The sequence below is a fragment of the Morone saxatilis genome, unplaced genomic scaffold (genome assembly GCF_004916995.1).
Source record: "Morone saxatilis isolate NCDOM2014 unplaced genomic scaffold, NCSU_SB_2.0 Contig18, whole genome shotgun sequence".
NCBI classification, from domain to species: domain Eukaryota; kingdom Metazoa; phylum Chordata; class Actinopteri; family Moronidae; genus Morone; species Morone saxatilis.
This window is the reverse complement of record NW_023339740.1, coordinates 15,056,460-15,079,180: the sequence shown is the minus strand read 5'-3', so window position 1 is coordinate 15,079,180 and position 22,721 is coordinate 15,056,460. Positions and strand designations below refer to the sequence as shown.

At 39.0% G+C, this 22,721-nt stretch overlaps 4 protein-coding genes across 7 annotated transcripts in view; 1 reads left to right on the top strand and 3 right to left on the bottom strand.

The window, feature by feature from the left end:
• Window positions 1-3,743: 3,743 nt before the first annotated feature.
• On the bottom strand, window positions 3,744-12,045 carry LOC118328124 (the record flags this gene model as incomplete). Its single annotated transcript, XM_035661728.1, is given in 13 exon segments — window positions 3,744-4,047; window positions 4,151-4,191; window positions 6,272-6,338; window positions 6,454-6,494; window positions 6,619-6,638; window positions 6,932-6,950; window positions 7,338-7,439; window positions 7,676-7,735; window positions 8,012-8,083; window positions 8,184-8,258; window positions 8,339-8,465; window positions 10,362-10,451; window positions 12,031-12,045. Coding segments are annotated over 13 exon segments (822 nt in total).
• Window positions 12,046-13,927: 1,882 nt separating this feature from the next.
• Window positions 13,928-15,475, top strand: LOC118327913 (protein B4). Its single transcript, XM_035661440.1, is given in 5 exon segments — window positions 13,928-14,152; window positions 14,299-14,555; window positions 14,638-14,758; window positions 14,846-14,892; window positions 15,154-15,475. Coding segments are annotated over 5 exon segments (801 nt in total). The 5' UTR covers window positions 13,928-14,034; the 3' UTR covers window positions 15,412-15,475.
• LOC118327914 (transmembrane and coiled-coil domains protein 1-like) lies at window positions 15,203-17,455 on the bottom strand. Its single transcript, XM_035661441.1, has 4 exons — window positions 17,237-17,455; window positions 16,402-16,794; window positions 16,187-16,322; window positions 15,203-16,059 (listed from the first exon to the last, which is right to left on the bottom strand). The coding sequence occupies exons 2-4, from the start codon at window positions 16,740-16,742 to the stop codon at window positions 15,754-15,756; spliced, it is 783 nt and encodes a 260-aa protein (XP_035517334.1). The 5' UTR covers window positions 16,743-16,794; window positions 17,237-17,455; the 3' UTR covers window positions 15,203-15,753.
• Window positions 17,456-18,453: 998 nt separating this feature from the next.
• The window catches only part of tmcc1b (transmembrane and coiled-coil domain family 1b), a 15,369-nt gene continuing 11,101 nt past the window's right edge, over window positions 18,454-22,721 (bottom strand). For all 4 annotated transcript variants that reach the window (XM_035661407.1, XM_035661410.1, XM_035661409.1 and 1 more), the window contains exons 5-8: window positions 21,727-22,146; window positions 20,151-20,635; window positions 19,920-20,055; window positions 18,454-19,841 (exon numbers count right to left, since the gene is read on the bottom strand). In XM_035661407.1, the coding sequence (XP_035517300.1) occupies window positions 19,527-19,841; window positions 19,920-20,055; window positions 20,151-20,635; window positions 21,727-22,146 (1,356 nt within the window). In that variant the 3' untranslated portion in view covers window positions 18,454-19,526. The remainder of the gene's footprint in view (window positions 19,842-19,919; window positions 20,056-20,150; window positions 20,636-21,726; window positions 22,147-22,721) is intronic.

The following is a 22,721-nucleotide window of genomic DNA, read 5'->3' as shown; positions in this document are numbered from 1 at the left end:
TACGGTTACACATGGGAGGGAAGGACGAACACAGGCGCCTCCAGCATTTGGATGAAGCTTAATTACTGAGACTGTCCATAAGATATTCAGTGTCTGACTACAACTTTGACATATTTGAAGTGTATTTTGCGAACTTGTTTGCAGGAAAACCACAGGTAACATCAAGAATTAACCATACAACAGGCCACAGAACAACAGCGTAGAGTGTGTAGGAGAAACTGCGTGGCACAAAACTCATGAAAGGCCTATAGAGAGCCAGTATTTGTTTGTCTGTTCTGTTCCACTGTAGCAACATGGCAGATGCATGGTAGGCAGACTGCATGGTAGGCAACCTGCAACGCTGATAAAAACAGCTCAGATGACAACACTTATATTCCTATATTTGGGTGATTAACACAAATGAAAACTCCTTATGAATATCATATTCATTTCTGCCAACAGATCCTGGACCTTTAAGGTCTCATAACTCTTTTAGGTAAAACATGATTTTATGTTTTATGATACAGAGCTTTTTAAATAATATGACCTGAACTTCAATTAGTTGAGTATAGATGGTTTTTTATTTAGAAGCATTGCAACACAGTGTATCTTCTGACCAAGTTCAGTTTTCTATCAATTCAATAAAGTTCAATTAAAATTTACACCATTCTAATATCTGCTCTTGAAGATAATGATGTGTATAATGTTTACATCAATTAACTGTGCATAAGAAAGCAAAGTGAAACAGTGGAAAGTAAACAACATTTGTATTTCAAAGTGACTTTGGAGTGCTTGTACACTGTATCTCTCTGAGCTGCTGCTGTTTTCACTCTGTGAAGAGAAAGAAAAACAACAACTTAACTGTCCTTGAGAGTAAATGATTGCCATAATTTTTCATTCATCAGATATTAAAGTTTCACATGTTGTCTATCCCGTACTTTCTTCTTTCAGCAGATGAAACATGCCTTCTAGGTTTCAAACTTTGCATATAGGTCAGCAAGCGAAATCAAATTTTGAAGTGAAGTAACAAGCAGGTAAATCATTGTTACATCTATGTTTATTTAGGTTAACAGCAAAATAAGTAGTTTTTTCATCTCACTTGATTCAAATTGCATCAAATATATCCTATCATGATTAACACCACACACATCATCATTGCTGACAATACAATTACTAAAACAAAGAATAAAACACAAAACACGACGCAAAAACGTCAAACTCAAACAAGTGCCCATTTCATGGGAACAGAGGTTGTTATGGTTTGTAACCCTAAAGGAAAAAATCACACATGAACTATTGACCATGCCACTTGATTGTTTTACAGCATCTTGTTCTAAAACTGTATCAGCATAAATAATATCAGTACAAACAGTCACTCATTGTGTTATGGTGATGCAGGGTGTGTCACTGTGTGTGAGTAAGATAATTTGTCTTAAGCTTTTAAAGTATAAAACCACATCACTTCAACCTCAGCAGGTTAAACTCTGATGTGACATCTTCAGCAGTTCAGTTCTGTCAGTGTCTGCAGACATAGAGGAGTCTCTGATATTTCCTCCTCTTACAGTGTAGAAATAACACAGACACTTGTGGTGTCGGGATACGAACTTTGGCAGATGGGTAATTTTTCAGAACGTGTTCTCAGTAAAACCACAGAAAGCGTCACAAGGAGATCACACTGACAGAGTAACCACAGAAATACACACACTTGATCTTTTATAAAGCCCTTTATGTTTGGTACCATATATATAGCCTTTCAAAGAATTGCACTTTTTATATCCAGGAATTGTGCTGCAATGATAGTTGTATTTTGGGATGTACTTGGAGGAGAAAGATCACCCCTGAACCAAAACATGCATGATTTGTGTGCTGGCATGTGACCCCACAACAGACTGTGTGACCCTTATATTGTCCTATGCAACGCTGCATTGCTTTTAGTATGCAAGCCAACAGACAGAGTTGTAGTTGTTTATTATTTATAGACGTCCAAATAAGCCACAAATTAGCTATACCCCATAGATGTAGAAAGCATCTATAAAGCATAAAGTAGTTTTTTTTTATATTTAGGATGTTCCTGCTCACTTGTAACACCCCCTCTCTGTAAATCTCACCCTTCCCTCCCAGGTCAGAGATTTTTACCACCTGCTGTATGTGTAATAAGAGTAAACTCTAAACTTTAAAGCACAAGTTACAGAAATTAAGCTTGAAAACTCCCTCCCCCCAATTATAAACTTAGTCTCTCAGACCTGTCCTGGTCATGGCTTCAGTCCGCCAGCAGAGGATGTAATTGTACCACAAATTCTGATGTCGCACAGACAAGAGAGGCCTCTTCACAGACACATCATGGGGTTAAGAAAGTTGAGGATACTGGCTTTATCGGAGGCACTGCTGTCAGTTTGACCAGGGCACTTATTCACTACTGCAGACTCCAAGGATGCCAAAAATGAGAAGAACACCTCTACTGCAGATGTCAAGTTGAGCTGCCTGCCTTTTGACCATAATGTTATGATGCCAGAGCAAAAGAGGAAGCCTCCAGCAGCAATCCTTGGCCACAGCTGACTATTTCCTATACCAAAATCTAAAAAAGACAACAGTTACATTAAGTGCTGCTGCCTGTTTGATTCGAACCTGTGGCCCTTTGCTCTATGTTGTTTCCCCCCTCTCATGTCTACCTTCACCTTTCCTATCAATATAAAGACAGAAAATGATGTTATGATACTCAACTTGTAGCTAGAGGTCTGTCAGGCTTTTAAATTAACTTCAACATCAACATTACTTCCATAATTGCTGTAGTAATTACACCTTTAAACATATTGAAATGGAAAGTAAGTTGCACTTCTGAGTAATTTATTTAGTAAATGTATACATTTATTTATTAAGTCCAGTGATTCCAAGTGACCTTTGACTTTCTATGCCTCCACACCGGCAACAGCCAAGATGTTTTCAGGTTGTCCCATTCTTGTAAACACAACATTTTAGGAACGCCATGACGGAATTTCTTCAAATTCATCACAAACATCCACTTAGACTCAAAGAAGAAGTGATTATATTTTAGCGGTCAAAGGTCGAGCTTACTGTGACCTCACAAAACATGTTTTTGGTTATAATTCAGGAATTGGTGTTGAACTAACGACAAGATGTCACAGAGAACAGTATTAAAGAGTACAACAATGAAGTGATTACATTTTTTATTAAAAAGGTGAAAGGTCAACTTCACTGTGACATCATAATTTCTATGGAACTAGAAAGAAAGATTGTGATCATATTTCGCTGTTGTTGACTCAAAGGTCAAAGGTCATAGATTTTTAGCCATAATTTGCCTCATTCTGGATTTAGAGCGTCATCAGAATGACTAATGGTGATCCTGTGAGTGAGTGAGTTTCACCTACAGCTCAGAGAGAAGCTTCTAATCCAAAAATGGAAAGAATAAAACAAAGCACCACATTCTGTATATCTTTACTCCATTTTAATCAATTACATGTGATCAATGCATGTTTACCTGTTTAGCCAATAAATCTATAACAATCCTTCATCAGTTCAAACATGTATATTCACTGAAATCATTCATACCACCAGTAAAGTGATACCTTTAATTTAGCTGAAACAATAAACTTTGTACTTTTCTACACATATATACAATTAAACATATATATATATATATATATGTAATTCTTTAAGTTATCACCACATGATTCTATTGTAAAACTGCAACTTTGACTGGTTTGTGCGTGGAGGCATTTAACATTGTTAACCAAGAAAAAAACATTTATTTTGCAGATAAATGTATGAACATTTGTGTTGACGATAAACAGTTTGTAGATATGTTTACTATAATTGTTTCACTTTGGTCAACGCCTAATATGGAGTACTGCTATTGAATGACATAGTTAGAATATACAAATAGTTATTTGATACAAATGTTAAATATAATTGAAAATTAAACAAGATATCTACATTCTTTTTAGGTATAAAACATTTTCAGTGAGTCTGCACTGTGCTGTACACCATGTCCTTCAGGGCTGATGGAGGTGGGTCGTCAGGGATGGTGCAGTACACATGGTATATGTCAGACTAGAAAGCAAAGAAACCAAATGTAAGAGCTCTTTAAATCTGTACCATCTGTAAACCTACATATATAGCAAACATGTTCAGTACTGTGCCCCGTCTCACTTACGTCCTCAGTTTGAGGCTCTCGCCTGTTCGGTTTGTCAGAACCTGCAAGGAAGAGAGAACCAAACGAAAAGATGATTGTTTCAGTCAAGTTTGGTATTTTATTGCAAAATCTGTATAAAATAAGAAGAGACACAGTAGTAAGATGTGTAAGTTTTCTGTAAATAAAAAAGTCTATAGTAGGTTATAGTCCACCTGATCATATATTCATTGTACTCCCATAAAAGTAGACGTCTGCAATAAGTCTTCAGTCATTAAATATCTGTATCACCAGTTAGTGAAAATATTATGGAAACAAAAGGCCACAGATACCTTGGTCTCTACCGGAAATCGAATCCCCCCTACCCCATTGAAATCTACAGAGCCCCCTAAGTGTCATGTAGAGAATATTTTTTAAAGTCTGGAAATTGTCATTCATGCATTCATCCTGTTTAAACAACTGTAACTCAACCTACTCATGCATAAGCAAAAACAACCTTACCAGACTTCAGTTCATTCAAAATGCAGCTGCCAAACTCCTCACTAATTCTAACAAGAACTTAAGAGTATGATTCCAACTTAAGCATCATTATACTGGCTACCGGTGTATTTTAGAATCTATTTTAAGGATTTAATTATCATCTTTAAGGCCCGAATGGGACTGGCTCCTGAGTATGTCAATGACTGTTTAGTTCCATATGAGTTTAAATGTGGCCTGAGCTCCTCTGATGAGTCCCTTTTAGCCCGGATCCAAGATTTACATTGAACACCGGGGCCCGACCGGGCATTTGCTATCAGGGCGCTCTGTTATGACCTGCTGGAGGATATCAAGCTAACCACATGTTTGTCCTCTTTTAAATCTCTTTTAAAAACTGACCAACGTGTTAAGCACTAAATGAGGGAATATCTTTTGGAAGAAAGCTGTTCATCCCCCCAGTAAAGGTTCCGAGACCACATTGAAGCCTGTTCTGGCGTCACCTGGGTGGCAAGCATTTTAACTGAGATGGCTGGTTTTTTCTTTCAATTTGTCCGTCCTGCAGTTGCTTTTGAGGCCATACCAACAGAACATCCATGGATTTGTTTGAGAACTTCTGTCTGTTTCTGTGGACAGAATCCATTCATGTGTTCACAAGGCTTTTATTGTATTGTATTTATCAAAGACAAACTCTGTGTAGAAAGACAGGGCTGGCAGCAGCAGCTCTGCAGCAGAAAAGCTCTCTATGTGGTCACCTCAGGCGTGTCACATAAAGCAGCCACCAGACACTGCTCATGCAGCTTATGTGTACCAACCATAAAGACTTCAGTTAAGATAAGATATTTTTGTCTTTGATGAGACCACTACTGTTATATCACTTACTGCTTTCTTCTGGGGAGACCAATTGATCTAAGAATGTGTTTTACTTTCACTAATTACATAACCGTGCCTGTTGAGCAGTAGTACTATATCAGCATACTAAATATCCTGTTCAAAGTAAAATTCAATGAGCTGGATACTGGAGCGTGGCACTGGGAGCAGAAATAATAATGGCAGAAATAATTATGGCTAAAAAGAATGGAAGAAAAGTACTGTGAGTCAACACAAAAGTATTCCAAAGGAACGCAAAGATAGTCTCCACAAAGATTCTCGTGGTGACCCTTAAAAGGATCTCTAGAAACTGGTTAGAGACGAAACAATGTCAGACAGGAGATGGAAATGTAATGAGTTGATGATTCTGTCTGATATCAGACACATTTCTTGGGTGCTAGTGGTAATACCCTGAAATGTTTGTTGTGGTGCTTACTTTAACTATATATTTTATAATTTTAAAGGCATATAATATTAATATAATTGACTAGTCATACTATGAGATACACCTTCTGGTATATTTTTAAAAAGACACCTTTCAAACAACTAATACTGAAAATAAACTGAGCAATGTTTGTATGTACAGATATGTTTATATATAGATAGTTTTTAATAATTATTATATCGTTGTATGTTAAATATGTTGTATGTAGAATTTGGAAGTTTGTAACGGAAAGTAACTTTCCCCCTGGGATTATTAAAGTATTTCCCCTGATCTGAATTCTGATGAAATCTTTTCTTCCATCCTGTAATGGAGAGCCTTACTAAACTCATGTAGGTGTAAAGTGAAAAGCAGCTCACCAGTAGGACATTCAAGACCAGGTAATGAGGTGATCACATCATTGGCTTTATCATTATCTGCAGAGAACTTAAGATAAAAGGAAAGATGGGAGAGGAATTCATGAGCATTAATTAACCTTGAGGAGTTTACTATTCACGTTTGATTATTTTATATGATGTGAATGACAGAAAAAAGTTTTTACCAATCCCTCATAGTCAAGATTTATCATGTACATAAAGTCATCTACAAAAGAAGATAAAACACAGCTTAATACACTAGAAGACCAAAATATAAATACAATACATAAAGTACTTTGTATGTATTAATAATACAGTGAGGTTGCCTGTTTACTAAACGTACATATTACCTGTGACATTGGTTTGTTTCCTATACAGAAAGAAAGGGGGAAATTATTTGTTAATAAAGAGTGTGTCCTTACACAAGTTAGCATAATGCACTGTAGGGCAATAAACATAATATCCAGAGGGATAGATTTATTTCCACAAACACCTCTGTGACTTATGTGTCCACTACTTTAAGCCCAAGGTTTAATAGGAAAATCAAGTTTACTTAATCCATAACTGAATAAGTACAATGTGGGTATGAAAAAAGTGGTGAGAGAAAATACGCTGACTCAGTTTTTGCTGAAAAAGTAAAAGAAAACAAAAAGGATTCCTTACCTCTTGTAAGAACATCCTTCTGGAAAATGCAAAAAAAAAACCAAGAGATATAAGCACAGCGTTGAAGCTGCAGAGCACTGAGGTTGCGCTTGTATTGCATTTCTGATATTCTTCATAATTATTATCTTACTGGCTGATGTTCAATCATATTCATGCATACAAAGCAGACATCATAAACACACACTTATTATTATCACTCTGCTGATTAGTTCATGAAATTGCCCTCTGGTGCTGCAACTGCCTTCACCACCCCAACCTGCTCCTTATGCTTCAAATTGTTGGTTTGATTTATGTTCATGTATGTGTTTAATAACAGCTCTCTGTCTAATCCTGTGCTTTTTTGAGAGCTCTCTCGGGGGTGGAAAGTACATTCAAGCTTTACTGGGCACACAAATCGAGTTCTCACCAGTTCTTCTTTTGGTACAGAAAAGTCCCAGTCCCAGTGAGATAACACCCACAGTTACTCCAAAACCAGCCACAACTATTATCGACTTCCGTATCCATGTTTCTGTTTCAGAGGCCACAAACAAGTGTCAGTTTCATTAAGTAAATTAAGTTGTGAACATGATAATTATGCAAAACATTGATACAACAATATGACACTGAACAGCAATGCATACTGCTCAAACCCATACTATGTGTTGCTGTAGGCGAGGTGGTAACAATTTTAAACTTTAAAATATTTAATCTTGTATTTATTTATATTTGTTTATGTAATTTAATTAGTATGTGCTTTTTGCTCACCTGATGACGTTTCAGGGAACAAGCTAGCTTTAGTGCTAGCGGTATTTAGTGTCAGAGCTACTGTAATAAATACAAAGTAAATGATATTAAAATCAAACACAGCAATACATCTTGTTTTTTTAAATGCAATCTCACCTGTAATATTGCCTGATGCCAGATTCATGAGAGTTGTGACTATAAAATAATTTAATAAATATTTAAATTTAAATAATGTCCGCTGAATCGCTTACTTCCCCATTTCTTGTCATTTTAACATTATCACTGTCTAATAAAGCCATTAGGTGCCCAAAATAACAAGAAAAAGTCAGTGTGAATCATTGAGAAAATTAGTAGTACCTGATGGTTTCACTGGTATTAGGGAAGTAGAGATAAAACTATCAGTGTTACTTGGTCTACCAACAGTCAGACCTGGTGAATGAAGAAAAATACATAAGACAAAAATATTAACATATAATGTAATATACATATAATTTGTCAATAATTAAAGTTACTTAATATGAAGCGTTACCGGTAATTCTGTTAGGTGATGTTTGTTTTGCAGGAGTTATAGGAGTGGAAGCATGAGGCCGGCTAACAGTCGAACCTGGTGAAGAAAACCTTTTTTAAACTTTGTGATTTGTGATAATGTTCTGTATTTCGATTAAACTGGATATCATGCCATACCTGTGGTCGTAATAACTGCTGATTGTGTGAGACCCGAGTTTGATTCTTTTTCCACAATGGCTGCAGTATAAGGAAAGGGATTTGTGCTTGTCAGTTTTAAGTGTGTACAAATAAATTTACATTTGTGCTATTTCTGTTATTTGTGCAATCACTGTAGCACAAGCTCGGTCGCTCAGTCGATCCACAACTGCATTCCAAACGGAAATATTTGGTGGCTGTGAAATATGGTGATCCCTCAGCTTTTGCAAGACCATGAAGTTTTGAATGTGATACCTGAACATTTCATCTAGTGCCACCAGCAGATTAAAAGTTTGAGCTTATCCTGTGAAATATCAAAACTATGACTTAAACTTTTTACCTGAGAGGAATTATATGTGCAACCACATTATTCTGCAATTAGTCCAACTGGGCAAACTACTTGTAAGCAACAGGTACTTTCATAAAGAAGAAAACACAACCTCCATTCAGCCATTACTGTCCTCAAAAACATCTCCTTGTACATGGCCAGTTAACTTGATTGTGATTCGGATGTTACAGTGTCATATTCAAACATTATATATGACATGCAATCATTGGCGGCACCTTTGATTAAACATTGGGGGGGTTATAGCCATAACTTTATTTATCCTTTGTTTGATATTACTTTAACAAGTTTTAAAATGATGTAATTTCAAATTATTCATATTTCCCACCCCTCTGCTGATGTCGGCAATACGACAGTCAGTGTAGGATGAACTTGTGCTGGTGAAGGCAATTAAAGAAAGACTCAAATGTGGTGTTTTTCTGAATTTACACATTCAGTGGTAATTCATATTCATTAATTTTAAGGGGTGTTGTGTCACACAGAGTAAACTCTGTGGTTTGTGTATAAATGTCTTCTGTGACTTACCAGTCAAGCTGTATTGATCACACAATCATACAAATACCATACTGTACCTGATGTTTGTTTTTCAGAAGATACAGGAGTTGAAGCATGAGACCTGGTACCTGATGAATGAAGATATTTTTAAATCTTCAAAATAATGAACATAATAAGTGATTTGTGATAATGTTCTGGATTTAAATGTTTAAGTTCCTACCTGTGGTCATAGTAAATGTCGGCACAGTCTGCGTCATCCGTGACTCTTTTTCCACAATATCTACAATAAAAAAAATAAAAAATGGAATCTGTTAATTTCTTGTGTAGACAACCATGTGGGACTATAAACCAGAGAACATTGCAGTGGCCCTGCGGGTCAAAACACAACATTTCAGGACAACGAAAGTTCACTGTCAGTGAACTGATGATGATGATGCTCGTTTTCCGGTTTAGATTAAACCACGGCCACTTCTGTATGACGAAAGTTTGCCCTTGAAAGCTACAGTAGTTTGGAAAATAGTGTGGCACTGAATTCACTGTTTATCAGAGTGTTGTTGTGTAAAGGAAACAGTTGCAATCAAACATAGAGGCTGTATTATGTGAATCTAAATACAGTATTCATTTAAAAACAGTCACAAATATAAAGTTACTGTTTGGTGTTAATTTTACCCAGAACTCACTTTATTAAAATCTATTTCAGTGGATGTGTTGTAGCAGTGGTAGCAAATGTGTGTTCCATGTCCTTCTGTGAATTTACCAGTCAAGCTGTGTCGATCACTACGAGCTAACAGAGCTAACATTTCAGTCGTACTGATACAACACACATCATGTGACTAAGACTAGCTAAAGAAAGATTGTCATCTAATTTGAATTTGTAATATGTTATACAATAATGTAATAATGTGTCATTAAATCTATCATTGCTCAAAATACAATTAACATTAAAAGCAGGCGGCAATTTTGTAAAGAACAGAAGTTCTTAATGAGTCTTGTTTTGGTTTATAACCCTAAAAAGACAATTCACTTCTCCCCTTTTCTTGTTATGATACAAATCCAAAAAAAGCATTCCACTCCTGTGGTATGGGTGATGTGGGAAGGTGCCCACTGTATGGAGCGGAGAATCTTTTTTCCAAGCTTTACAGTATAAAAAACACATCCTTCTACCCTCGCAGGTGAACTCTGAGGTGACATCTTCAGCAGTTCAGTTCCTGTCAGTTGTCTGCAGACAAGAGGGTCTCTGACGTTCTCCCCACTCTGAAATGTAGAAATGACACTGAGTCACAGTAAAAGGATGGTGGGAGGCCTGACAGTTCAATGTTGAACTGAGTCTGTCTCGTTGAATCACGGTGGATTCATGTCGTTTAGGTGGAAGAGATGCTGAAAAAAATGTAAGTATATGTTGGGTTAAATAATTGGAAAATTTAATGTGTTTAAAACATTCTGATGATACATTTAAAAACAGTAGAGGATGCACCGAGGTATTAGAATAATGTAATTGGGTTTGATAACCCATTATAAATCATCCAATGTTTTTCCTATTTTGAAGTCACTTTGTTTGTGTTGGATAATGTAAAAAAGGATAATCTTTTAAATAAAGCTCTAAACAAAAGTTCAAGTTCAAAGAAGACTCAATGCTCCATGTCTATTTTTCTTGCAAGTCTTATCTGGGGCTGTAAATCCTGATATCAGCTGTTCTCCATCAGCTGGTCTCATCTATTCCAATAATACAGCAACTGCAGTCTTTTTACTGTACAATTCTCTCTCAGCCTTCAGTGTTTTCTGTCCACCCTCCTCCAAATCATCATCACCTCAGACTATACAGATACATCAAGCTTCATTTTTCATCACTCTCATCAGAGTCAATCAGCCCACCATCACCCAGTGTCTGGACTGTGCCAAAAGACTTTTTATATGTTACTAATGTTATAATAAACAAATGATCTCTTCTGATTGTAATATTAAGTTCCAATAGCAGCAGTGTTTTTCACTAAACTTCGGATATGATGGAGGATGTTTTCACTCTCAGGAGATTGAGACGCCTTAAAAGGTACAAACATTTCACTTCAACCTCAGCAGGTTGAAAATTTGATTTGGACATCTTTAGCAAGTTCAGTTCCTGTTCAGTGTCTGCCAGAACAAGAGAAAGCGTGAGGCCGGTCTCTTCTTTTAACAGTGCGGAAATAACACTGAGACACAGAAAACAGATGGTGGAGGCTGACAGTTCCAATTGACTGAGTCTGGTGTCTGTGAAATCACCAACGGATTCACTGTCAGCTTTAGGTGGAAGAAGAAGCTTGAATAATTTGAGGTACAGCATATATTATATCAAGACTGGAATAAGCAGATTAGTATAGTAAATATTCCATATTGAGAAAACAGTGATTAACAGCATAGTTGGGACAAATGAAAAAATAAGAGATCAGAGACTGACCCTTGAACTTGAATCTTGTGAAAAGGAATTGTTTGGAAATAATGTGGTTAACAAGGTAAATAGAACGTAATAATAATTAATGAAATAAACTTATATCAATAATATGTAGGATATAGGAACATATAGAAATTAGTTTGTACTTGCAGTTCCACAATAAGTTTACAATAAACATCAACAAGAAGTGGAACCAACAACACATAAAGTCATCACAGAGGTGTAGTGGGTGGTATAACATACTGGATCATAATGACTGATATTATTATTATTAATTATAATTAATGTCAATGTAAGTGTAAAAAGTTTAACTTACACATGAGGAAGACAAACAACAGGTGTCCAGCCCAATGAATGAAGCTTGAATACTGAAGACTGTACAAAGATACTTCAGTGGTCCTGACATACCAGACCTTTGAACATACTTGAGGGTTACTTTGCGGAACTTCTGCTGAAAAACCACAGGTAGCATCAGAAGTTAATCATATAAAACAGAACCTCACAGCCACAGAGGTACATCCAAACCTTACATCTACTAATAAATTAAATCTTCTTCTTCATCTACTTGCTTTGATACAACAAAATAAATCTACCACAGTGTTTTGTTCACTGATGTGTTGCACACACATACTTAACACTGTCTGCTCTAAGCAAACATGCAACTATTCCATTTTTGTCCCTGACTCTGCAATCTGGCATTACATTTCTACTTACAGAATTATACACACTGTGTATTTTTCTGCAGTTGGAATTGAAGATTAGTCAATGTCCCTGATGTTTCCCACAGATTCTCTTACTTAGCTTGTACTGCCTGGGAAAAAAACACAACTAAAACACAGAAGTGATATTAATAGAAGAGGAACTACGTAACCTACATTACCAAATAAAACAGAGAAAAAGGTCGGAGGTTTCACTATTGCTCAAAAAGTAGAAACAACCAGAATGCCATGGGCCGCAGTGGAAAAACAAATACTCTGGCTGTTCTTATGTATTTATTTCCCAGGGATAGTATATATTTATAAACATTGTTGTAAATATGCCAGAATTAGGCAAACGCTAATCTCTATCTGTAGTCCAGGTGTAAGAACTGTCAGCCTGAAATCAGCATAAAATCCAAAGATAAAGTTAAAACTGGTGGGGGTTGTACTCCGAGTTGGGCGGTGCTTGGTTTTGACTCATCTGTTTTCAAGCAGGTCACAAATCTCCTGGTATTTCTGATAAAGAGTAAACTAAACAGGGATTATTAGCAGGATTTCAACTGACTCCGCTGGCTCCAACCTAATCCAAAAAGGGGCAAAGAGGTGAATCATGGGTGTTTCTGAGGCGGGCTGAATGAAGCCTGATTACTAAAAACAGCAACCTGTGACAGCACCCACCTGTCAGTCAAAGCTATTCCCTTAATTATGCATAACTTTAAGCATTTATATAATTTAACCAGGTGAGTTATATAACATTCACCCCCCATACATGTGTCATGAATGGGAACATTTTAAATACAGAGACCAAACCAGAGACCTGTTTTTGTACTAGGCTGTAAACATGTTCGTTTACTTCTGCTGTAAAGTTGGAGCATTTTAATTTGGGGCCTTTGTCACTTCTATAGCCCGGCCTCAAGTGGTCGTTCGAGGAACTGCAATTTTTGTAACTAACTGAAAGTAATCAAGTTACATTACTTAAATACTGCCATATTTGGATTAGGTTACTACTGTACTACTTAATTTCCGCCTATAATGCATGTGTGTTTTAAGTGTAATCGTAAATTTAAACAAAGGTATTGATGAAATGTTTGCTTTATTGTCTGCAATAAATGTCTGCAAACACCCAGTTTGGTGATATTGTGACAATTATTTCCAGAGATAAATATGTTCAAATAGGGCAGACACTGGTAAAGCCTAACGTTTCACTATTTCTGGTTTTGGTTTGAAACATCAGCCAAATAAACTGATTTTGCTGTCAAATGTTTCTACACGGCCATCCATTTCAAAAACTGTTATTTGACTTATAAACCTATCAAACATACACTGGTAGGTTTGGTCTGTGCTTTCAATTCACTGTTTAGTTGTTGGTTTTTATAGTTTGAAGACATTTTTAACCTCCAAAATGTAAAGTACTGTTTTGCACTCTTGGACAAACCATTTTGCTAAATAAGAAGCATTTCTCTAAAAAATATTGTTAAAGATTTAATGGGGACACTAAGAAGTGCCAGGTGCATTTGGCGACGGTCCCTGCCGGCTGTAATTTACAGACACTAATAGATTGCACCTGATGCGATGTGATGTGATTCACCTGGTCTCATTTTACCGGAAGCAACCGCATAAAGACGGAGACGCTGGACGTGCAGGTGTAGCGTACTTTTAGACTTCACGTTATCTGTCGTTTCTTGTTTTTTCTTTTTATATTTCATTCTCAGTAATGCCTCCCAAAAAGGCAGCAGCAGCAGCAGCAGCAGCAGCAGCAACAACAACAGCAGAATCCGCTGATCCGCCTGCACCGTCCTCCACTGAAGCCCCGGTGGAAGAGAAGAAATCAGGTCTGAGACACTAAATCAGAAAACGATTTTTTAAATTTAAATGTCATTATTAACCCAGCTGTTTAAAACTGTCCAATCCTCCAGAAGTGTTGTTTTCACTAATGTATAAATGGAGTATATGTGCGTTGTATACGTTTCTTCTCCAGATGCTGCGACGGTGCGCAAACTTGCAGCTCATCCCTCCACTGCAATTATGGTGAAAGAGGCACTGAAAGAGTTGGACTCCCGCAAAGGGGTTTCATACCAAGCGATACAGAACTACATTAAACAAAAGTACCCCTCGGTGGATTTGGTAAAGTTGAAGCACTTGGTCCGTAGAGCACTGAAAAAAGGACTCGAAACTGGCACCTTGGTGCGGCCTGCAAACTCCAGTGCCACTACAGGCGCAACGGGAAAATTCAGGGTAAGGGGTCAACTCTACAGCTCCATCAAACTGGGTTAAATAACGTCATTAATCGTAATTATTTTTCATCCCCTGCCTAAAGCTTGCACCAAAAGTCAAGGAGGCAAAGCCAAAAACTGAGAACACTGATCCAAATGTGCAAAAAGTGCCCAAAGCAGCCAAGGATGGAGCCAAGGACGCAGCCAAGAAGCCCAAAAAAGCAGGTATAAATAAATATGTAAATTAAAATGACTACAATCAGTAATAACCATATTGGGTGTCTGTTTTTAACACCATGTACCTTTTTAAAGGTGCTACCAAGAAGGACACTGCCAGTGAACAGGACAAGTCACAGGAGGTGAGTGCTCTGAACAAAAGTGGAGTATTTCTAATTATGGTCTGCCAAGTCAGCTTGACAAGTTGGTACTTTTTTTAAAAGGTTGGGACACATATTCCTCCTATTTAATTTTTTTGGGCCAATTTTATTTTTTCTCATCAGAATTAATTCCTGGTTGCTAATTGTAAAACCATTAATCTAGAGAAACTCTGGCACATACAACAGTTTAATATAATAACCTTTTATTCACATTGGCTTTTTTTGTTTTTTTTTTTACTTTAGGAATCAAAGCCTCCCAAAAGTCGTAAGAAAAGATGAAGGGATGCCTGCACTACCACAAAGGTTGCTCCGGCAAAGAAGCCAAAAGCTAAAAAAGTTGCAGAAAAAGAAGAGGATGACGAGGAAGCGGCAAAACCAGCAGTCAAAACTAAAGCAGCAAAGGCCACCAAGGAGCCAAAGGCAGGAAAGGCGGCTAAAGTGAGCAGTGAGGCCCCGGCTACTAAAGCAACCGGGAAACGAGGGAAGAAGACCGCAGAGTGAATTTATCGTTCTTAACTGATGTTTTATACTGTTTTGTTTTGCAATAAAATCTTTATTTTTTTGAGCTCGTGTGCATTTTAACTACACATTTATAGTAAAATGCTGTCTTTATATTGCCTGTTCGTATATACAGTGTTGGAGTCTCCCACTACAGCAGCACAAAGTGGCCTATTTCTGCCACCAACAAGCCGATCACAGGATGTAGGAGTTGGTGTGTCATGTCCTGTGGAAAATGGTAGCAAAATAATTTTTAGACTCTAAAAAAACAATTTAGATGTGACTGTAAAGCTTCAGCAGTGTCTTTTCCACAATGCTTCCTGGCTTGCTTGAGTCAAAACAGTTTTATTGATCTCCCTTTTCAGGGTGAGTGCAGATAAAGTAATAAAGATACTCTGAAACTGCGTCCCACTGCCTCCAGAAGACAACGACGACTAAAAGTAGCGTGTAAAGCATGCAGCTGCGGGTTTTCATGAAGAGGACGACGCAGGTGGACACGAACACTACGACTGCCATGACCGCCAGCAGCAGCACATTGATTAGCTTTCCAAAAAGAGTCCGTGCCGTGCCGCTCTCCAAACCTTCAACCTGCCCCGCCTGCTGTTGCTGCTCCATCTTGAAGAGACGTGTCTGACAAGCCTCCAGCACCTCCTACAGTTCAGAGATAAAACTGTCAGTGAAGAAGAACTCCACACATGCAGCACCTCCTTTTATTTATAGACCTTTTTCATGGAAGATGTGTAATAATTTATATTAACATTTCTGATAAAAAACTTACATAAATATCTGTTGCAATGTCATTGGAATGATGAGCAATCTTCTCCTCCATACCAGCGAGTTCCTCTTTCAAGTTGAAAATTTCATTCTGGTGCATTTCTGTCAAGTCATTGAACTGTTCCTCTAGACGTTCCCACCTGCAAAACAGTGAGTACAGTGCATCACAAACAGCAGCGGTTCCCTCTTCAACCCCACAAAGCACTGCAGTGAAGCTACCTGTATTGTTCCTCTTGCAGGATCTGCACATTCACTGTGTACTCTCGTTGGTGGTAGGATTTTAAGTTTTCAAAGCAATCCTCAAGTCGACCTTGGTTTTCCTGGAGCTCTTGGACCTCGTGGAGGATGGCGTCAAAGCCTGAGGCCCGGGTATGATCGGGGGTGTTGTCGCTGGAGCTAGGTGCTCCTGCTCCCCCAGTCACACAGCAATCATCATCGTCATGCTTCTGGCTGGGCTGCGGCTGCCCTGTCCGAAGGGTCCTCGTTCCCCCAACACCCTCATATCCCTGAGTTTTCTCCAAGTTCTTCAGGGCTGCAGCGTTATCGGTGCTGCCAAACATTTGAGGGAGATTTTCCTCAGCTCGGCCACCACAGCTCCAGAGAGAGAGCCACCTGTAATGTGTGCAGGACTGGGTTAGGCTGCTACTCACTGCTGTAATATAATATATATACTAATATCTCTTACTCTGGTTTAAGTGTGAGGTTACAACCTAGACCCCCTTTCCTCCAGTGATCCAGAGTAGACGGTTGTAAAACATGTGGCCTTCTGGCCCAAAACATGACATGTACAGGAAAGTACACACCTTTACTCCTCAATGTGACATTAACCTTTTTGTACTGGAACCTCTTTCTACCAAAGAAGCCCTTATAAAACTGCTGTGGGTTCAGAGAGCGCTGTTGAAATGTCAAATGTACTAAATATATATATTTTCTTACACTGAATCCAACTCTGCTTTCTAGAGGAGGCACAGACAATCTGCAGCTCAGTTCCTGAAAATGCTTTTTTGTAAGTTTGCTTTAGAAACTTGGTGATATTGGTACATGTGCTACTCACCTGTCTTCAAATGAAGTTGTCTATTTCCGTCACTTCCAACATGCCGCGTCGATCATATCGATCACAGATGATTGAATGTTTCCCCTTAAATCCGATCAGATTGTATCCACCTTATAGTTAGCGTCTGGCGGTAACAGAACACAGTCCCACCACAGTTGTGAACACAATGGACAGTCTGTCACCACATTAACAGCCACACATACGCTAATGTTTCTCATTACTGCTAGCACTCGTTAGCTAACGTTCAACCGACGGCTAACAGATTGTCAGGTTGCTTAGCAACGGTAAAATATTCCGACAGAGAGCTCACACTCAGATTAAGTTTGAGAGCCTCTGATATCGATATAAAAATGTGTACTTTTTATGGGAAGATATGTTTGAACAGGTTGTCAAAGTGCTAGTTAAAGTCAGTGTGGTCATAAACAGTGTGGACACTGGATGAGTCAGGTTCATTTGCTCAATAAAGCTGGGTCAACCCATATCAAAGGGCCTTATAGCACCACTTCACCTCCAAAGTGTTTGGAGAATGAGAGTGTAGGCCTGTAGTCAACACACAGAGGTGATTTTAATTATTGTGCCTGATTAGACCTCTGCTCCACATAACTCACCTGTTAACTATTGTTGCTCCTTTAGTTTACACAACAGGATCAAATACACTGATAGACATTCACAGCACACATTATGGCCAGTTGTTGCAGGAATTAGTGTAATTAATAAGAGTGGATGGATACGTTCCTTTAGGTGGCCCAGTAGGCTATTCCAGTGAGCCAACACAATACCAGGACCTCCTCTAAATGTGAGCATTGATCTTATTACACCTCTGCTTCTCCTGCTGTGACAAGACAAAATGTGTACTGTGGAAGAGGTTAGTGTCCTCCCTCATGAACCCCAACACACTTAAAGATGTTGCTGGTATTAGAAGGAATGAGCGGTTTCAGTAAAACAAAACAAAAAAAGTTACATATCTGGAAGACAATGTGTTTACTACTGTCAGAAACTGTTTATGTCTGTTAACCCTCTATGTTACTGTTTCCTAGATTATAGGTGTATTACTGTTGGTATTACTCTTAAACCTGTAAAAACACCACTACTACTCTCTACAGTTCACTATCATATTCCCAACATATGGCAAGTGAACCAATGTGACCCCAACAGGATGCAATAATGTAATATGATGTACAATTCAGTGACTTAATGACATTGAAGACAAATACAAGTTCACCTTTTAAAACAGCAAATTTATTTGTCTTTAAAAAATAAAAAAATCAACTAAAAAGTATTACTATTTCATTGTCACTAATAGAAACAGTACGGAAGCACTGAGTCTTTGAGCACTTTAACTGCTCTTCAAGTATGTTAATTAAGTTCATAGATTATTCTTCTGCAGTGGAAAAACCACCAGAATAGCAGGATCCAGTTGGCCCGGAGGGCAGGGTCACAACTCCAAATAAATGTTCTTGATAGTAATATCCTGGTTGAGGCAGAACCAGTGTTATTGGATTCACACATCCAAAAGAAACAAGTCACACCCACTTCGGTTAGATCCAGTGACAAGTCTGTTTCCAGAGCAATGCAGCTGATGTGCAAGCACCCCATTTTACAGGGTGTAGTGAGCAGGTAGAGGAAGAGTTGGTCACACAAGCTGAAATTTCAAAAGAGTGAGTAAAGGGGAAAGAAAGAGCAGACTGAAAAAAACAGAGTGGCAAGACCAGAAGAGAGAATATACAAAAAGAGAATGTGGACAACTAAATCAGCAGAACACTGTCGGCTCATTACAGTTAAAAAGAAAATAAAAAGCCATCAATCAGATGTATTAAAAAATAGCAGTGACTTCAAAACAATACCACTTGAATCAGCTCAAAAGTAATAAAACTGAATTACAATTTCTTCAGTGGGGAAACAATGCAAAGTTTTCCCACATGTAAACAAATTCACTCAGAAGAGAGAAATCAACTGTGCAGTTCTCTCAGCCCCTCCTTCAACTACGCCCCAGTCACCCTTATAAAGTATGTGCTTGTGCCACAATTGCACCAATGATAGCAAGTCAATACCACCCATCCGGCCGTTTCACAACATTATTCTGTTTTATTCTTCTTAAAACACATTTCAGAAAGTGATAAAGTGACAAACCTCTGATGCAATCCTCCTGAGTGTTTTGAAAGGCTGCTAAAGAGGAAGAAAAGGTAGGACTGTTGAGATTCAACTCCCTGTATGAGTCAGTATCCTCCCTCTACACATCAGCCCCAAAACCTCTGTCCCTTCATCATTTAAATACGCCTCTCCAAGCCGGTCATCTGGGGTGCAGAAGAAAGAGATGCACATACTCTGAAATAGCATCCCAGTGCCTCCAGAGGAAGGCCAGGAGGATCACGAGGAGCAGCGTGGAAAGCGTGCGGCTGCGTGTTTTCATCAAGGGGACGACACAGTTAGCCACCGTGGACACAAACACCAAAAGGACTGCCATAACAGCTAGCAGCACATTGATTAGTTTTCCAAGAAGAGTCCGTGCTGTGGCGTTCTCCAAACCCTCAAGCTGCACCACCTGCTGTTGCTGCTGCTGCAGCTCCATCTTGGAGATACGCGTCTGACATGCTTCCAGCGCCTCCTACGGGTCAGAGACAAAACGGTCAGTGAGATAGCTCGGATAACAAAGCAGAGACATGTTCATTTTGCTGACGCTTACCTGAATGTCCCTCGCTCTTTCATAAGACTGATAAGCAATCTTCTCCTCCATGCTGGCTAGTTCCTGTTTCAAGTTCAGAATTTCATTCTGGTGGAGTTCTGTCAAATCATTGAGCTGTTCCTCTAAACGTTCACACCTACAGAACAGTGACAACGAAAGGAACATCACAAACAGGACATAGTCTTTTTACCCACATAGACCTACTCTACTACAGTGTATAAGATATGGTACCTGTATCGTTCCTCTTGCAGGGCCTCCATGATCATCGTGTAGTCCCGCTGATAATGGGCTTTCAAATTATCGAAGGACTCCTCCAGTCGACCTTGGTTTTCCCGGAGCTCTTGGATCTCATGTAGTATAGCATCAAAGCCAGAGGCCTGGGCATGATCCAAGGTATTGCCCTTGGAGCTAGGGGGTCCTCCAGGGGCTCCAGTGGTGCTGTTTGCTCCCGCAGAGCCAGAAGTTGCGCTAGAACAGTCGTCATCACTGCCATACTTTGGGCTGGACTGCAACTGTCCCGTTCCAAGGACTCTCGTTCCCCCAGGACCCACACCTTCGTCGCCCTGGGTTTCATCCAAGGAGTCTTTCAGAGCTGCAATGTTATCGGCACTGCCAAACTTGTTGCGGATGAGGGAGGCGATTTCTCTCGGCTTAGACACGACAGCTCCGGCTGCAGAGTGAGTGGCTTGAGAGAAACTGGAGAGACCACCTGTGACCTGTAATGAGCGAGATCAGGACAATAATTAAGCTGCCTCGCTTTGCCTATTCAAGTTCAAACTGGAATGGAAACTTAACTGGATGACATCCGGTTCAACCACAGTTAACTGGTGCAACAAGCAGATGATTCAAAGTACAATGTATTCAGGGAAGAAATGTTGAGTAGGCAATGGGTGTGGCTGTTGTAATGTTCGGGTCAGTCAGTATTCAGCTGACACTATTCAGGTTTGTAAATGCTTCCCCATCGCTGACAGTCAATTGGCAAACAACTCTCTTTGCATAAATTTGCAGAACTTGTGGATAAAGCCCACACTGCACTGGCAAAATAACACAACAGCTGCCAGAAGTATACACTGCCATACCAATTAACCTACTGTGGGAGCCATTTGTTATTTATGTGTATGCTTTCTACCTTTTAGCACTAGGGTGGAGTGATTTTTTTATTTTTATTTTTTTTTAATATATAAACACACACACACACATATTCTAGTGAGTAACGCAAGCTAGTAGCCATGATAATGCTAACAAGAGTCTCCACAGTTAGCACTACAGGTAGTGAGAAATGACCCCTCTGTGTCCCAAAACATCAACTAGCAGCACAGGTTAAAAACACAGAAACTCTATTATACGAAACATCAGCATTAAATATTTAAAAAGTCAGGTTACCATGAAATTCCTGCAGTTTGACTGCTGCACAAGGGGAGCACAGTGGCCCGGTTATTATATAGACCTCAACAGTAAAGCCATTACACATGTGATGCCATGTACAGACTGCGGCAATACATTTCCCTTGAAAGGACAGTAATGAATCCATCTATTTTGAACATTAAAAGATATTAAAATCCTGTCGCTTCATCAGATTATACCAAACACTTACATGCCAGATGCATTAGTGTAAACATCAATGCAAATAATTGCAGTGTAAACAGGCAAAACCTCAATAGGATTTAATTAGTATTATTTAACATGTTGCATTTCCCATCCAAAGCCAATGTTTTAGTCAATTAAATTACATAAAGCTTTTTAAATAATGCTGACAGAGTGGTTTTTGGTAACAAACCAACACAGAAGGCACTAGGAAAGCACACACCTTGGCCCCAACATCTTTCAGCCCCTGGTGCATGTCTCGGAAAACATCTTTGGGCTGGCGAGGGATGCCGTTGTGCTCCACCTCTCGAAGCTTCCGGTGGTAGTGCTCCAGCTTCCTCTGCAGTTGCTGGATACTCTGAGCGGACTTTTGGTTCTTCTTCTCAAACACCTGTTTGATGCGTGCACTCTGCTGTTTGTCGGCATTATTAGCGAGTTTCAGGTATTCAGCCACGTTGTCGTCGCGAGCGGTTTGTTCAATTTTGATTTGTTCTGTGAGCTTGAGGATCTTCTGTTGTAGTTGGGCAATGGCCTGCTTAGTTCGCTGGGGGTCTGGGGTACTATCAACTACATCATACCCATCTGCACCGTAGGGGAGGGCATTGGGTGACACGGCAGGACCCGATCCATCATAACGTTCCAGCTGTTCAAAAAGAGCAGGGGGGAAAAAAAAGGTAGAAAATGGTGTTTATTATGTTGTCTCTTTCTATAGTGTTAAAGGTTTTGTCTAATGAGAACACTTAGAGTATCTAATGTGAACAGTTTACAAAGACAGTGTTTTGTTAGGAAAAACAACATTTGAATAACTGTGGTCATATGTCACTACTCTTTCACAACAGCAGATGGCGCCTGTAAAACAAACATCCCCTTTTGACTGTCACTTCATGGCTCCAGCTCAAGGAGTCATAGGTGGAAGATGCAGCGACTGTTGTGAGGATCAAAGGCTCAATAGCCTAAGAACTGAGGATTGAGGAGTTATAACACTGATTTTAATTTTACCCTCAGGAGGAAGCTAAAAAGCCCAATGCAAATGACTTTAAGCCAGAAACAGTCAGAGGTTAAAACGGAGGCAACAAGATGAGAAGTAAATATGAAATCTTGGTAATTAACACAAGCCCAAAGAGCTACTAGCTCTTACAATGGAAACAAGCAAGCTGTTGAGCCCCCTTGCACTCACATTATTATGTATGTCTGGGGATGTAACGATTACCGGTGTAA

Coding starts and splice junctions, on each gene's coding strand:
- LOC118327914 (XM_035661441.1), bottom strand. CDS start 16,742: ATGTTTGGCAGCACCGATAACGCTGCAGCCCTGAAGAACTTGGAGAAA. Junction 16,323..16,401: donor CTGCAAGAGGAACAATACAG/GTAGCTTCACTG, acceptor ACTGTTTTGCAG/GTGGGAACGTCTAGAGGAAC. Junction 16,060..16,186: donor ACATTGCAACAGATATTTAT/GTAAGTTTTTTA, acceptor TCTGAACTGTAG/GAGGTGCTGGAGGCTTGTCA.